At 45.3% G+C, this 16,559-nt stretch overlaps 1 protein-coding gene across 1 annotated transcript; it reads left to right on the top strand.

Annotated features, from left to right (window-relative positions):
* Nucleotides 1-1,847: 1,847 nt before the first annotated feature.
* Nucleotides 1,848-11,959, top strand: LOC143281559 (uncharacterized). Its single transcript, XM_076586787.1, has 3 exons — nt 1,848-1,986; nt 6,154-6,278; nt 10,394-11,959. Exons 2-3 carry the CDS (start codon nt 6,167-6,169, stop codon nt 11,932-11,934), a joined length of 1,653 nt encoding a protein of 550 aa, XP_076442902.1. The 5' UTR covers nt 1,848-1,986; nt 6,154-6,166; the 3' UTR covers nt 11,935-11,959.
* The last annotated feature ends 4,600 nt before the right edge of the window (nt 11,960-16,559 follow it).

Below are 16,559 nucleotides of genomic sequence, written 5' to 3'. Positions count from 1 at the left end.
AACGTAACAGAGAGGAAGTGGGATATTGTCATAACGTAACAGAGGGGATGTGGGATATTGTCATAACGTAACAGAGAGGAAGTGGAATATTGTCATAACGTAACAGAGGGGATGTGGAATATTGTCATAACGTAACAGATGGGAGGTGGAATATTGTCATAACGTAACAGAGTGAGGTGGGATATTGTCATAACGTAACAGAGAGGAAGTGGAATATTGTCATAACGTAACAGAGGGGATGTGGAATATTGTCATAACGTAACAGAGGGGATGTGGGATATTGTCATAACGTAACAGAGGGAAGTGGAATATTGTCATAACGTAACAGAGAGGAAGTGGAATATTGTCATAACGTAACAGAGGGGATGTGGGATATTGTCATAACGTAACAGAGAGGAAGTGGAATATTGTCATAACGTAACAGAGGGGATGTGGGATATTGTCATAACGTAACAGTGGGGAGGTGGAATATTGCCATAACGTAACAGAGGGCACGAGGAATTGTCACAACGTCACAGAGGGCACTAGGAATTGTCACAACGTAACAGAGGGCACGAGGAATTGTCACAACGTCACAGAGGGCACGAGGAATTGTCACAACGTAACAGAGGGCACGAGGAATTGTCACAACGTCACAGAGGGGACGAGGAATTGTCACAACGTCACAGAGGGGACGAGGAATTGTCACAACGTCACAGAGGGCACGAGGAATTGTCACAACGTAACAGAGGGCACGAGGAATTGTCATAACGTCACAGAGGGGACGAGGAATTGTCATAACGTCACAGAGGGCACGAGGAATTGTCACAACGTCACAGAGGGCACGAGGAATTGTCATAACGTCACAGAGGGGAGGGGGAATGACACGTTACAGAGGGGAGGGGGAATTGTCATAACGTCACAGAGGGCACGAGGAATTGTCATAACGTCACAGAGGGCACGAGGAATTGTCATAACGTCACAGAGGGCACGAGGAATTGTCATAACGTCACAGAGGGCACGAGGAATTGTCATAACGTCACAGAGGGCACGAGGAATTGTCATAACGTCACAGAGGGGAGGGGGAATGACACGTTACAGAGGGGAGGGGGAATGACACGTTACAGAGGGGAGGGGGAATGACACGTCACAGAGGGGAGGGGGAATGACACGTTACAGAGGGGAGGGGGAATGACACGTCACAGAGGGGAGGGGGAATGACACGTTACAGAGGGGAGGGGGAATTGTCATATCGATACAAAGGGGAAGAGTTATCTGACCAGGAGAATATAGGACAGTGGCAGGACAAGAGGTGTGTGTGTTTGTGTGTATGTGTGTGTGCGTGTGTGTCCGTGTGTGTGTGTGTGTGTGTGTCCATGCGTGTGTGTGTGTGTGTATGCGTGTGTGATGAGTATGTGTGTGTGTGTGTGTGTGCGCGCGCGCGTGTGTGTGTGTGTGTGTGTGTGTGTGTGTGTGTGTGCGTGTACGCGTATGTGTGTAAAGAAGAGGAGAGAGATGACGAGTGGAGGCTCGTGTCAGGAAATGTTGGAGGAGGGGGGAGAGAGGGAGGGAGGTGTAGAGGAGACACTTCTCCAGCTTACCTTCCGTTCAGCGCACAGTTGACTGTTTCGTGACGCTGGTAGAGAGGTGGCTGGAAAGGGAGGGGGTAGGGGAAGGTGCGGGAAAAGGGAGTGGGGACAACATGGCGATGGGAGGAACACTCACAAAGGGCGGTCTGGAGGGGGGACGGGAGGTTGGGGGGTGACCGGAAGGGTTGGCCGGAGGAAGTGGGTGGGGTAGAAGAAGACACAAGAAAGCCTCGACGTTTCTTTTCTTCATAACGCCTCTCGGTCCCGTGTTGTCGCGCAGACAAAAAGAAAGAAAGAAAAAAAACCCAGCTTACTTAGTGGCTGTTCCCTGTCTTCCTTGAAGCTAGTTCACTGACGGCCTGGCTGTTCTGCTGTGAGCTGTGCCGCTTTTTCAGTTCCACGCGTCTGCTGGAGAGAGGTGAGACAGGCAGTGATGAGGAGTCTGATTTGACGTCCATGTCCCGTTAAACACAGGCATTGAAATGATTTTTTTTATGTCAGCATTATATAGGTTTGCCGATTCGTTCTTTGCTTGATGCCTAGTTGTTAACAAGATCTTATGCACTGATGCCAAAGCAAAAGTGGTTGTGATATTACTCATTCAGTTAACTTGTGTTTTGCTAAAGGCTCACTTGTTACACGATCTCATACACCGGTACCACAGTAAAAATATAATATTACTCATTGAGATAACTTGTGTTTGCTAAAGGCTCAATTGTTACATGATCTTATACACTGCTACCGCAGCAAAAAAAAATATATACTCATTGAGTTATCTTGTGTCTGCTAAAGTCCTGATTGTTACACCACATTATATACCGGTACCACAGCAAGAGTGGTGTAATATAACTCATTAACGGTTTTGTTTTGTTGTTTCGCTAAAGGTGTACTTGTTACTTAGATACCACAGCAGAAGTGCTTGTAACATTACTCATTAAGTTAACTTGTGTTTTTCTAAAGCTTACTTGTCACATTGACACCACAGCAAAAGTGGTTGGGTACAGATGGACAGTGAGAACTGTAATAGTTGACTTGAAGGGAGGGCATTAGTTTGTGCTGTGAAGCTTCTGTTTTGTGCTGACTTTTTCTTAATACGACGATTTTATTATTTATATTAACTTCTTAAAACAAACAAACAATAACATAGTCAGTGGAGATATGCAGAAATTACGAATGAATAAAGCCATTAGCCTTAAGTGAAACAGAGGCAGAACTGACTGAGTTATGGAGATACGAAATACATGAGAGTGAGTGCCATTTTTCACCAGTGATGTACGGTGAAGGTTAATGTATCTCTCTCGATGATCCTGTCTCGCTTTGACACTGCTGAACCTTTAGACGGCTTGAGTAGGATTTTCTGTGTGCATGCGTGCGCTTAAGTGTATGTGGTGTTTGAAGTAGATCCATCGGTTACTTAATTCGGCAGTCACAGCGATTTGAAAGTTAGAAGCGGTGACCCAACCAAAGACCTCTAAGACAGGCAGTCAGTGACGTTTGCGCGCACACACGCACACATATTAGCCCATAGGGCTTCATCATCTGTACAAGAACACACACACACACACACACACACACACACACACACACACACACAGGTCAGGTTTAAAATTATCAGAAAAAAAAGTATACAGGTGGTGCGTTCTAGATAACTTAATGCTGGAGCAGTATTCGTAACACCAGACTTGGAAAGAGAGAAACGGTACAATTCAGGAAGACATTTTTCCACCTTCGCTGCTCAACTGGTTGTAATATTGATGGCCCTTAATCACAGAAGCGTTTTTCAGGTTCTGCTATGCGCTGATTCAAAGTCAGTTTTATATGAAGTAAAATCATCATACCAACAACACGAATGGAAAAGATACTTGAATTCCACCGAACTGTTCATCTTTTTCAATGAAAGGTACCAGTGTTACCTTGAAATCCACCGAATTGTTCATTTTTTGCCAATGAAAGGTACCAGTGTTACCTTGAAATCCACCGAATTGTTCATTTTTTGCCAATGAAAGGTACCAGCGTTACCTTGAAATCCACCGAATTGTTCATTTTTTGCCAATGAAAGGTATCAGTGTTACCTTGAAATCCACCGAATTGTTCATTTTTTTGCCAATGAAAGGTACCAGCGTTACCTTGAAATCCACCGAATTGTTCATTTTTTGCCAATGAAAGGTACCAGCGTTACCTTGAAATCCACCGAATTGTTCATTTTTTGCCAATGAAAGGTACCAGCGTTACCTTGAAATCCACCGAATTGTTCATTTTTTGCCAATGAAAGGTACCAGCGTTACCTTGAAATCCACCGAATTGTTCATTTTTTTGCCAATGAAAGGTACCAGCGTTACCTTGAAATCCACCGAATTGTTCATTTTTTGCCAATGAAAGGTACCAGCGTTACCTTGAAATCCACCGAATTGTTCATTTTTTGCCAATGAAAGGTACCAGCGTTACCTTGAAATCCACCGAATTGTTCATTTTTTGCCAATGAAAGGTACCAGCGTTACCTTGAAATCCACCGAATTGTTCATTTTTTGCCAATGAAAGGTACCAGCGTTACCTTGAAATCCACCGAATTGTTCATTTTTTGCCAATGAAAGGTACCAGCGTTACCTTGAAATCCACCGAATTGTTCATTTTTTGCCAATGAAAGGTACCAGCGTTGCTGTCTGTTGGATACCTTCTCATTGCTCCAATCACGTGGGTTGGGAAAACAGGGACGCCAATTTCTAAATTGTTCTCTTTTTTTCCGTGTTATCCTTTCATCATATGATACCTGTTGATACTATAAATTTGATTTCATTCTGATATCATGTTGACATTATTTTATTTTGTTTATTGATTTGTTCCGTTTTTCTTGTTGTTGTTTTTTGTTGTTGTTTTTTTGTTTTTATTTCCTGTTTTATGAATAAGTTATCTGATGTTATTATGGTTCATCAGCCGTCAAGTTAAAACTGAAGTGCAACGTGTGAGGACAGTATAAGCTTTAAGTGTGTGGATGCTCCTTTGTCTTTGTTTGTATTGTAATCACGTGTACTGTTGAACAAGTAAAGATTATTTAAACGAAGGGTCAATTCTAGTCAGCATTCCATTAGACTTAAAAAGAAAGTTATAAACGTTTAGAGAATGTGCCTAAAAACTAGTTCAGGAAAAGACGTAAAATTTAGAGTGTTAATACAGCCAAAAGTGCTTAAAGATTCGAAAACAGTAAACACCTAATATCTAGAATGTTCGCTTCTCATTCCAGACATATGACTCGTTTGATCTAAAGATTTCGTTTGAATGCTCTTCGTACAAAATATAGCAAAACACAAAATATTCTTTTGGAAATGAAATTACTGTAACACACTTTTTTGTCCAATGTCCCCAAACAAAAGAGTTGTAAATTCAAAAACATATAACTTACCCTGTTTCCGATGCAGCCTTTTCTTTTGAACATTAACGGCTAGTCACTCCGCGAATTTTCTGAATGTGTTTGATGAAGAGACCAATGGGGATTTTCCCTTGATCTGATCACTTGTTTTTATAGTTCAGTTATTCGCAATGTAACATAGCACAAATTAAGCAGCCTACACCTCTCTATATATCTATAATGTATATCTCCATAAATTCATACACACACGCACACACACACACACACACACGCGCGCGCGCGTGCGTGAGTTCACACACAAGAACACACACGCATACACACACACACACACGCGCGCGCGCGCGCGCACACACACACACACACTCTCTCTCTCTCACTCTCTCTCTCTCTCTCTCTCTCTGTGTCTCCACACGCACGCACGCGCGCACGCACACAAACACACACACATACACACACACAAGCTCCCTCACACTCACTCACATGATTGCAATATTCATATAGCGTGGCTTTGCTACTGATACTATTAATTTGGTATTCCCAGGATGTTGGTTGCACTGTTTAATTAATGATTTCTTTGAACATGCTCCTTCTCTTCGTAAGAACACTCACAGGCGCACGCACTCACGAACGCACGAACGCACGCACACACACACACACACACACACACACACACACACACACACGCACGCACGCACACACACACACACACACACACACACACACACACACACACACATAACGAGCAGCATACCCTCAACTGGTAAACGATGGAGGAGCAGAGAGGGCACAGAATGGGAAGCCTATTGCTGATTGGACAGTATTCGGAAACCACTGGGGCTGGCTGGTGTTGGTAGCGGCTGTTGGTTGTGGGCGCTGTTTTTGACAGCCCATTTTTGAATTTTATTTCATTTCGATCATTTGCCTCGTACGTACGTTTTGTTTCGTCTTCGATTATATCTTGAAGCATTTAGTTATTTCTTTTGTTTGATCATTTTATTTCATTTCTTGTTAATGTATTGCAAAAACCTTGGTTAGACTCTCTAGGCCTTACAAGCGCGTTGGTTTATACGAAGATCGGGCTTGTTTTCTTTTTTACGTAGATGTGATGTAGTGTATATGGATCATCCGGACGCTTTGGCATCTCTTTGAATCTGATATCGAAACTTTGGACGGAGCTCTGGTCCTTATCTCGATGCATTCTGTTTTGCTCCCCACAGACAGACCCAGAGACAAGATGGAGTGGAACAAAGTTCTGTTACCTTCGCTGATGATCGTGTGTATGCTTCCTCTCTCTGTCCCCGTCTCCAACGATAACCCTGCAGACTACGACTACCCCAAAGCCTTAGGTAAGTTGAGTTCTCTCCCTCTCTGTCTCTCCTCTGTCTCTGTGTCTGTCTGTCTCTGTGTCTGTCTGTCTGTCTCTGTCTGTCTGTCTGTCTGTCTCTCTCCCTCTCTCTCTCAGTTTATCTATCTATATGACTGCATGCGTTCGGTAATGTTACTAATACCAAGAGCAAGCTTGAGGATGGTTTATCAAACATTACCTGGATATGCTTTTTTTTCCAACACTGTTCAGCCTCATGTTCTCTGCAATGCTTACTGATGCCTTCAGAGATGGCGATGTTGGAATCAGCCTAAAGTACCGAACAGATGGCAAGCTGTTTAACCTCAGAAGGCTTCAAACAAAAATCAAAGTCATGACAGACATCATCAGAGACTTTTTGTTTGCTGATGATTGTGCCCTCAACGCTGGATCTGAAGCTGACATGCAACTCAGCGGCGACAACTTTGCCACTGCCAGCAGGAACTTCGGCCTTACCATCAGCATGAAGAAAACTAAAGTTCTCCATCAGCCAGCCCCGGGGAAACCCCACGTTGAGCCCAACATCACAGTCAACGGTCAGAGACTCAGTGCGGTGGAACGGTTCACATACCTTGGCAGCACACTGTCACGAAATGCGACCATCGACGATGAAGTGAACGTCAGGACTGTAAGAACAAGCGCAACTTTTGGCAGACTATGCAAATGTCTGGAACAGAAGAGGCATTGGTCTCGAGACCAAGCTAAAATTCTACAGAGCAGTAGTTCACCCCCACACTACTGTACGCCCGCGAAACTTGGACAGTGTACCAACGACACGCCAAGAAGCTGAACCACTTCCACACAACATGCCTCAGGAAGCTACTGTACATCAAGTGGCAAGACAAGACCCCAGGCACAGAGGTGCTTGCAAAAGCCACCCTTTCCAGCATCTTCACCATCCTGATGCAGTCCCAGCTTCGCTGGGCTGGGCACGTGGCGCGCATGCCAGACCATCGGCTGTCCAAAAGGCTCTTCTATGGCGAGCTGCAACAAGGGAAGAGATCACACGGAGGCCAGACGAAGCGCTTCAGAGATACTCTGAAATTCTCTCTGAAAGCGTTTGACATCAACCCTGACTCCTGGGAGGAATCTGCAATGGACCGTGACAAATGGCGCGCTGCTGTGCACAAAGGCGCCAAGTTGTGCGAGGCCAACAGTGTGATTTATTGAAATCAGGGAATGTATCTAAAACAATATAAAAAAAATAAGGTAAATATTATCATGAGACGTGTTCTTTTCTTCATTTCAACACCGAATCTATGAGTTCGATTCGAATTCTTTACCGCTTGTTAAATCACAAAAAAAATGTGCGCAGTTGACAATGTTTTCTATAACTTAAGTCATGGACATGTTTCTATTGTCTACTCTCCATGCCCCAACAGAGGTTAAAAGATTAATTTTCTTGATTTTCGATTCTTGTGTGTGTGTGTGTGTGTGTGTGTGTGTGTGTGTGTGTGTGTGTGTGTGTGTGTGTGTGTGTGTGTGTGTGTGTGTGTGTTTAACTGTTTATTTGTCTGTACATCGTTCTCCTGTCCGAAAACGTGTGTGTGTGCTGTAATTCCAAAAAGGTATTGGAAACAGAAATCAGTTAGTTTGTTGTTTTTTGTTTTTGTTTTCTAAGCAGGGAGGGAAGTAAGTTTAAGTTTCAAACTTCAAAACGTGTTGATGTGAAAGGCTGCAAGAGGATATGATCGTTTGTCTGTCTTTGTTCAATTTATAGCTTAATTGTTCTTTCATTTGATATTGTAAAATGTAAGAGACATCTCTTATAATCGTACCACGATTTCATAGGTTATACATTGTTAGACATTGATTTTGGGCATCCTCATGCCCATGAAATTTCACAGGGTTAGATATGATTGATTGTTGATGGTTGGTAATCTCATGTCCATTAAGTCTGAAAGGTTTAGATATAGTTAATTGTTGATTACTGGTAACCTCATGCTGATAAAGTTTCACAGGTTTAGATATGCTTAATTGTTGATTGCTGGTAACCTTATACTCATAGTTTCACACGGTTAGATACAGTTAATTGTTGATTGCTGGTAACCTCATGCTCATAAAGTTTCACAGGGATAGATATAGTTAATTGTTGATTGCTGGTAACCGCATGCTCATAAAGTTTCACAAGGTTAGATATAGTGAATTGTTGATTGCTGGTAACCTCATGCTGATAAAGTTTCACACGGTTAGATATAGTTAATTGTTGATTGCTGGTAACCTCATGCTGATAAAGTTTCACACGGTTAGATATAGTTAATCGTTGATTGCTGGTAACCTCATGCTCATAAAGTTTCACACTGTTAGATGTAGTTAATTGTTGATTGCTGGTAACCTCATGCTCATAGTTTCACAAGGTTAGATATAGTTAATTGTTGATTGCTGGTAACCTCATGCTCATAAAGTTTCACACTGTTAGATGTAGTTAATTGTTGATTGCTGGTAACCTCATGCTTATAAATTTTCACATGGTTAAGTATAGTTAATTGTTGATTGCTGGTACCTTCCATGATGTGAAAGAACTGACTGTTGGTGAGTGCAAGTCGATCGGGTTTCAAAAGTTTAGATGTTGTTATTTCATGATTCATGGTATCCCCATGGTCTAATGGAACAATGAATAGGTATTGCTGACTGTGACACAAGTCTGTGTCAATGCGGTTTGAAAGGGTTACCTATTGTTCATTAAGGTGACGGTCAGTGAGGTTTGAAAGGGTTAGACATTGTTCATGATGGTGACGGTCAGTGAGGTTTGAAAGGGTTAGACAGTGTTCATTAAGGTGACGGTCATTGAGGTTTGAAAGGTTAGACATTGTTCATGATGGTGACGGTCAGTGAGGTTTGAAAGGTTAGACATTGTTCATTAAGGCGAAGGTCATTGAGGTTTGAAAGGTTAGACATTGTTCATTATGGTGACGGTCAGTGAGGTTTGAAAGGTTAGACATTGTTCATGATGGTGACGGTCAGAGAGCGGTTTTTTTTGTTGTTGTTTTTTTTTATTCAAAAACTTTATTACTCAAGGATAAAGATTTTAGGCATTGCCTAGTCTTCCAATCTGTCCTTGTGACAACAAAAACAGTAACGATAAGACACAATAATAACAATGGTAAATACTACTACTACCACTATCACCACTACTACTACTACTACTACTACTACTACTACTACTACTACTACTACTGTTGCTGCTGCTGCTGCTGTTGCTGCTGCTGCTGCTGCTGCTGCTGCTAATGATAATTGTAATACTAATCAACGGACCATCATCATCATAAAAATATAATGAAGGGAATACTGTCACACACTCATACCCACCCACACACACACATATGCACACACTCATCCCCAAACACACACACCCTTATGCATATACATATTTGCACATATACACACATGCATGCATATGTCTACATGTACATACAGATATGTATGCATATGCATACATAAACATAATTAGGTATCAAATCATATTGTAGTACATTACAGATCATATTGTAGTACAATAGCAGATATTGAAAAAAGAAAAGAAAAACATCAAGAAGTAAAGGGGTTATTAAGACTGTCAAATTAATCACCACACAGAATACAGGAAAGAGGCACGACTGAAATGAAAATATATAAACAGAGCAGAGAATTATAGTTATATCACTGTACATATACAACAGTGATGAGAAATCTGTCTCTGATGTGGCAGGCAATAACATCCAATCAATAGCTTGCATGTAATACATGAAAATCACAAAAGGTTGAAAATAAGATGAAACACGTTAGCGTATGTAAAGGAATAGACAGCGCATACATTTCACAAAAAGGGCATGTTTTTTTAGGCCGGTTATATTTGGTTTGGGGGTCTATTGTTTGTGGAGCAGAAGTTTTCGTACCCTTGATTTGAAGGACGATAATGAATCGCCTGTTTGAAAAGGTTAGACATTGTTCATGATGGTGACGGTCATTGAGGTTTGAAAGGTTAGACATTGTTCATTAAGGTGACGGTCATTGAGGTTGAAAAGGTTAGACATTGTTCATTAAGGTGACGGTCAGTGAGGTTTGAAAAGGTTAGACATTGTTCATGATGGTGACGGATCCATGCTGACTGTGCCCCAGGCCTGTGTCAGCGCCCCTGGCGGCCCGTGCTGAAGCTGGACGAGCAGGGCAACGTGGTGAACGGCAGTCTGGATGAGTTACGGGCCTTGTCCATGGAAGCCAACATGTTCCGCATCAAGCTGTACAACAACGGCTCGCCCTACGTGCTGAAGGTGGACAACACCAACCTGCGCGGGCAGCACGTGTGTGCCGAGAGCATCTGGCACGTGTCGGACAACGGCACGCACATCAGCACCAGTGTGGAGTGGCGCCACCACCTCATCTGCAGCAACGGGCAGGTGGAGGTCATCGTGTCGCCCTACTCCCGACCTGACGGCTGGTCCATGGCGGCCAAGGCCCCCTTCAACGAGCGGCTGAACGACGCCAAGAAGAACTTCGGTCAGGTGGTCAACAACACGCAAGCCATGTTGTGGTACGTCAAAGAGCTGGGTGCCGGCAATCCCGTGTACTCCAACTTCCTGGACGGGACCCGGGCGGCGGGCTCCATCACGGACCTGATCTACATGGCCAGGGTGGGCGAGACGCGCTGCGTGATGCGGGACCGGGGCTACGCCTTCGCCATGAACAACCTGCTGGTGGACGAGGTGGCGGAGGAGATCAACGCGCAGAGCCTGAGTCACGTGGGGCAGCGCTTTCTGGGCGAGGGGCTGAGCTTCCACGAGACGCCTTACTACTGGTACTCCTCCTGGACCACCAACGGGCAGCGGGACAACACGCGCTTCTTCGTGGGCACGGCGCAGCCTCGGGGCCACAACAACGACTTCGTGGCGCTGGACTGGCACGTGGACACGTGCTGGCGCGAGGTGTACGTCAACAACAAGTACGGCTTCACGGAGCGCGGGTCGCTGGACGAGCTGATCGTGCTCATTTCCCTGGGCCACCGCGTGCGGCTGGAGTACGACGGGACGATCCTGGAGGCCAACTCGCTACGCATCTCGGAGCAGACGGTGATCGCCCAGAGCCTGGAGGAGATGAACCGGCGGGGCGGCAGCGGGGCCGACAAATACTTCTTCAACACGGACACCGTCTGGAAGTGGACCACGGCCCACACCTCCGGCAAGGTCAAAACATACTTCTACCGGGTCAAGGACCTGACCTACTACAACAGGAAGACGACGTCGACGACGATCCGGTGGATGGTGGACACGCGGCCCTGGAAGCGCGTGCACAGCTGGCCGCTACAGCCCACCTTCAGCGGGGACAGCCTGGACACCCTGATCAACGCCGTGCGGAGCGGGGCCTCTATCCGCTTCAGCCTGCAGCAGGATCTCACCGCCGGCTTCTTCTTCACCAACGCCGACAACGTGCGCTACGACGCGGACCGCCACACGGTGTTCGCCCAGTGCCTGCGGCACGTCAGCGACAAGCGGGACCAGGTCAACACCAACGAGTACGAGATCCAGGCCCGGCCCTTCCACTGGTTCCTCATGATCTCCTCGGACGGCGTCATGGCCATGTCGGCCTGGAAGCTTCAGGACCGGACCCAGCTCTACGACACCGTCGCCCCTGAGGCCAACATCACCTGGTTCGCCTCGTACTGATACTGAGAGAAGACTGGGGGAAGGAGGGTTCACTGGTTCGACTCGTACTGATACTGGGGTGAAGGTGGGAGGGGGGTGGTCACTGGTTCGCCTTGTACTGACACTGGGGGAAGGTGTGTGGGTGGTGGTCACTGGTTCGGTTTGTACTGACACTGGGTGAAGGTGGGGGGTGACTGGTTCGGCTTGTACTGATACAGGGGGAAGGTGGGGGGGGGGTCACTGGTTCGCCTTGTACTGACACTGGGGGAAGGTGGGAGGGGGGTGGTCACTGGTTCGCCTTGTACTGACACTGGGGGAAGGTGGGGGGTCACTGGTTCGCCTTGTACTGATACAGGGGGAAGGTGGGGGGGGTCACTGGTTCGCCTTGTACTGACACTGGGGGAAGGTGGGGGGTCACTGGTTCGCCTTGTACTGACACTGGGGGAAGGTGGGAGGGGGGTGGTCACTGGTTCGCCTTGTACTGACACTGGGGGAAGGTGGGAGGGGGGTGGTCACTGGTTCGACTCGTACTGATACTGGGGGAAGGTGGGGGTGGAGGGTCACTGGTTCGGCTTGTATTAACACTGGGGGAAGGTGGGGGAGGGGGGGTGGTCACTGGTTCGGTTTGTACTGACACTGGGTGAAGGTGGGGGGTCACTGGTTAGGCTTGTACTGATACAGGGGGAAGGTGGGGGGGCACTGGTTCGGCTTGTACTGACACTGGGGGAAGACTGGGGGAAGGGGGGGGGGGTAACTAAATCGCCTCCTACTGACACTGGGGAAAGGTGGAAGAGGGCTAGGGGGAGGGGTCACTGGTTCACTTCGTATTGAATGAAGAATGTTGGTTCATGGTTCACCTCGTAATAAGACTTTGTGGCCACGATTCACTTTGAACTAAGACTGGGACCTCAATTCGCCTCGGACCAAGACAGCTGTGGGGTCACAGGTTCGCCTCGAACCAAGACTGCTATGGGGTCACTGGTTCGCCTCGAACCAAGACTGCTATGGGGTCACTGGTTCGCCTCGAACCAAGACTGCTATGGGGTCACTGGTTCGCCTTGTAATGAGTCTGTGGACCAGCGGCTCACCTCGTATTGAGACAGTCTGGTCATGGCTCCTCACCAATCAAGACTGGGGGGTGGGGTGAGGGGGTCATGGTTCACCTCGAACTAAGACTGTGGGGTCATTTGTTCGCCTCGAGTTTAGACTATAGGGGGATAGGGGCCCGGGGGGGTTGGGGGGGGGGGCAGTATTTCAGTGGGGTCACTGGTTTGCATCGAAGTGAGACTGTGGGGTCATAGTTCGCCCTGAGCTGAGACTTGGAGGGGAGGGGCAGTGTGTGGTGTTGGGGTATTTATTTCCGTGGTGTGTGTGTGTGTGTGTGTGTGTGTGTGTGTGTGTGTGTGTGTGTGTGTGTGCGTGCGTGCATTATTGTCCATGAGAGGGAAGAGAACAGAGAAAGCACGTGTAGTCTGTTTATTTCAAAACACACACACACACAGAGAGAGAGAGAGAGAGAGAGAGAGAGAGAGAGAGAGAGAGAAACTTGAAACTGTTTATTGTCATTGTCTACAAAAAGGTCTTTTGACAAGGGGGTTCGGGGGTTAACATTTGTTTCAATGCCAAATGATCATATTTCCCATAATGATCAAATAAATCATCAACACTGAAGATAAATAAAGATTAGCATCACACTTACAACACAATATGCAAAGAAATGAAACAAACAATCAAACAAGGAACAATAAAACATACATAAATACTTCGTGATTTGACCATCCATTCGCACGTTATTTCTTGTAGTCTGTACTTTCCTTTAAGAACAATTCAGCATTAACATCAACCATAGTTAACTACCTTCAAATTCATTGTTTTAATTATTCTTAAGAAAACCTTGTCTAATTTTTTGTGCCTCTGTGATGAACTTAGCAACGGATCTAATTACAATATCATCCTCAGACGATAAAACAGAAACAACATCGTCCATTCTAGCTACATTTGAATTTAAAAATTTACATTTTCTCGCACCACCTCATAAGCTTTACACTGAAAGAGAAAATGTTTTTCATCATCAATTTGGAATCCACATGCAGGGCAAGGTAGTTCTCTGGAAGTCCTAAGTTCAAACCATTTCTTATTTGCGTTAAAGCCATGTGTCCTTAATCTAAACCTTGCATAACTAATTCTGTGCCATTTGTCTGTAATAACATTTAGAAATTTTTCAGGCTGAAATACATTCCTAAATGAGAAAAACCAACTATAGCTTTCTTTGCTTTCCATATCCGAATGCCAGTTTTGTTTTAAAAGAACAAATGAGTCTGTCTTTAAATTCTGAGATAAACTGCTGTTCATTTCCTACTCCCTGTGACAACCATACAATTCCAAAACCTTGTTCTGATAAAACCTTCTTTACGAGACACAGAGAGAGAGAGAGAGAGTGTGTGTGTATGTGTGCGTGCATCTGTGCATGTGTGCGTGCGTGCGTGCGTGCGTGCACGCAGATGGGAACTCGAAAAATGCATGCTAGTTTGACTTCGTATGGCATTCGTGACAAGCTTGGATTGTGTTAACTTTGTGAAATGCATTATTTGAAATGTGTACTTTATGTGTAGTTTGGACACAGCTCGTGTGTAGAACATTTTTACATTTTGATCATTTAACATCGCATAAACGTTTGTTTATTTGTTGTTGTTGTGGGATTTTTTTTTTTTTAAGGAAAAGGACATTTTTGTGACTTTTTTGTTTTTCCTTCTCTTTTCGGAATTATAGTGGTGAGCGCTGGATATGTTTTTGTTGGATGTTATTGGGATATTGTTTGTTTGCTTTCTTCTTCTTCTTCCTCTTCTTCTCGTGAGCATAACTAGAGATGTTGCTATGTATATATTCTATACGTTCAAAAGAAGGGACGAGGCCCCTGAAGCAGGATTCTACGTTTGGGCAAATAACCCCTGTTTTTTCATTCCAACAAATGTGTTATGACTTTTTGGTACTATTTCATTCATTTGCTGATTGTCGTTTCTTTCATGTGTGTGAAATGTTTAAAGCTGGAGGGTCTAACATTAAAGTCTTTGAGTCCTTGAGTCTTTGAGTCCTTCTTCTTCTTCTTTTGCTCGTCTTCTTATTTTCCAATTAATTTCTTCCTTTTTTTTGGTTCTATCTTCTTTTCTTCTCTCTTTTTCCCCCCCTCGTTTCCATACTTTCTGTACTGATTCTCTTTATTTTTCCCTTCCTTCCTTCCTTCTCTCCCTGTCCGCTGCTTCCTAACCCCGTGTTTTCGTTGCTCTTCCTTCGTGGCTACCTCATTTCTTCCCTTCTTCAAGGCCTTGCTTTCTTCCTTCCTTTCTCTCTTCCTTGTTTCCTTGTCTGCGTCATTCTTCTTTCCCCCAGTCCTTCCTTTCTTCCTTCCACCATGGCTTCTTCAACTTGCATGGATCCCCTCCCCACACCCCACCCCCCAACCCCCTGTCCTTCCTGAGCCCCTTATTTGGTTGTCTAATTCTCTCTTCCTTCCTCTCTTCCTTCCTTCCCTCCTTTCTTTCTTCTCCTTCCTCTCTTCCTTCCTTCCCTCCTTTCTTCCTTCTCCTTCCTCTCTCTCTCTCTCTTCCTTCCTTCCCTCCTTTCTTTCTTCACCTTCCTCTCTTCTTTCCTTCCCTCCTTTCTTTCTTCTCCTTCCTCTCTTCCTTCCTTCCCTCCTTTCTTTCTTCACCTTCTTCTCTTCCTTCCTTCCCTCCTTTCTTTCTTCACCTTCTTCTCTTCCTTCCTTCCCTCCTTTCTTTCTTCACCTTCTTCTCTTCCTTCCTTCCCTCCTTTCTTTCTTCGCCTTCTTCTCTTCCTTCCTTCCCTCCTTTCTTTCTTCTCCTTCCTCTCTTCCTTCCTTCCCTCCTTTCTTTCTTCACCTTCCTCCCTTCCTGCCCTCCTTTCTTTCTTCACCTTCTTCTCTTCCTTCCTTCCCTCCTTTCTTTCTTCACCTTCCTCCCTTCCTTCCCTCCTTTCTTTCTTCTCCTTCCTCTCTTCCTTCCTTCCCTCCTTTCTTTCTTCTCCTTCCTCTCTTCCTTCCTTCCCTCCTTTCTTTCTTCTCCTTCCTCTCTTCCTTCCTTCCCTCCTTTCTTTCTTCACCTTCCTCCCTTCCTTCCTTCCCTCCTTTCTTTCTTCTCCTTCCTACCTTCCTTCTCTCCTTTCTTTCTTCTTCTTCCTCCCTTCCTTCCCTCCTTTCTTTCCTCTCCTTCCTCTCTTCCTTCCTTCCCTCCTTTCTTTCTTCACCTTCCTCCCTTCCTGCCCTCCTTTCTTTCTTCTCCTTCCTCTCTTCCTTCCTTCCCTCCTTTCTTTCTTCACCTTCTTCTCTTCCTTCCTTCCCTCCTTTCTTTCTTCACCTTCCTCCCTTCCTTCCCTCCTTTCTTTCTTCTCCTTCCTCTCTTCCTTCCTTCCCTCCTTTCTTTCTTCTCCTTCCTCTCTTCCTTCCTTCCCTCCTTTCTTTATTCACCTTCTTCTCTTCCTTCCTTCCCTCCTTTCTTTCTTCTCCTTCCTATCTTCCTTCCTTCCCTCCTTTCTTTCTTCTCCTTCCTCTCTTCCTTCCTTCCCTCCTTTCTTCCTTCTCCTTCCTCTCTTCCTTCCTTCCCTCCTTTCTTTCTTCTTCTTCCTCTCTTCCT

Source organism: Babylonia areolata, chromosome 4, assembly GCF_041734735.1.
Source record: "Babylonia areolata isolate BAREFJ2019XMU chromosome 4, ASM4173473v1, whole genome shotgun sequence".
In the NCBI taxonomy this organism is placed as follows: domain Eukaryota; kingdom Metazoa; phylum Mollusca; class Gastropoda; order Neogastropoda; family Buccinidae; genus Babylonia; species Babylonia areolata.
The sequence above is the reverse complement of the archived record's forward strand: the minus strand, read 5'-3'. Positions and strand labels throughout refer to the sequence as shown.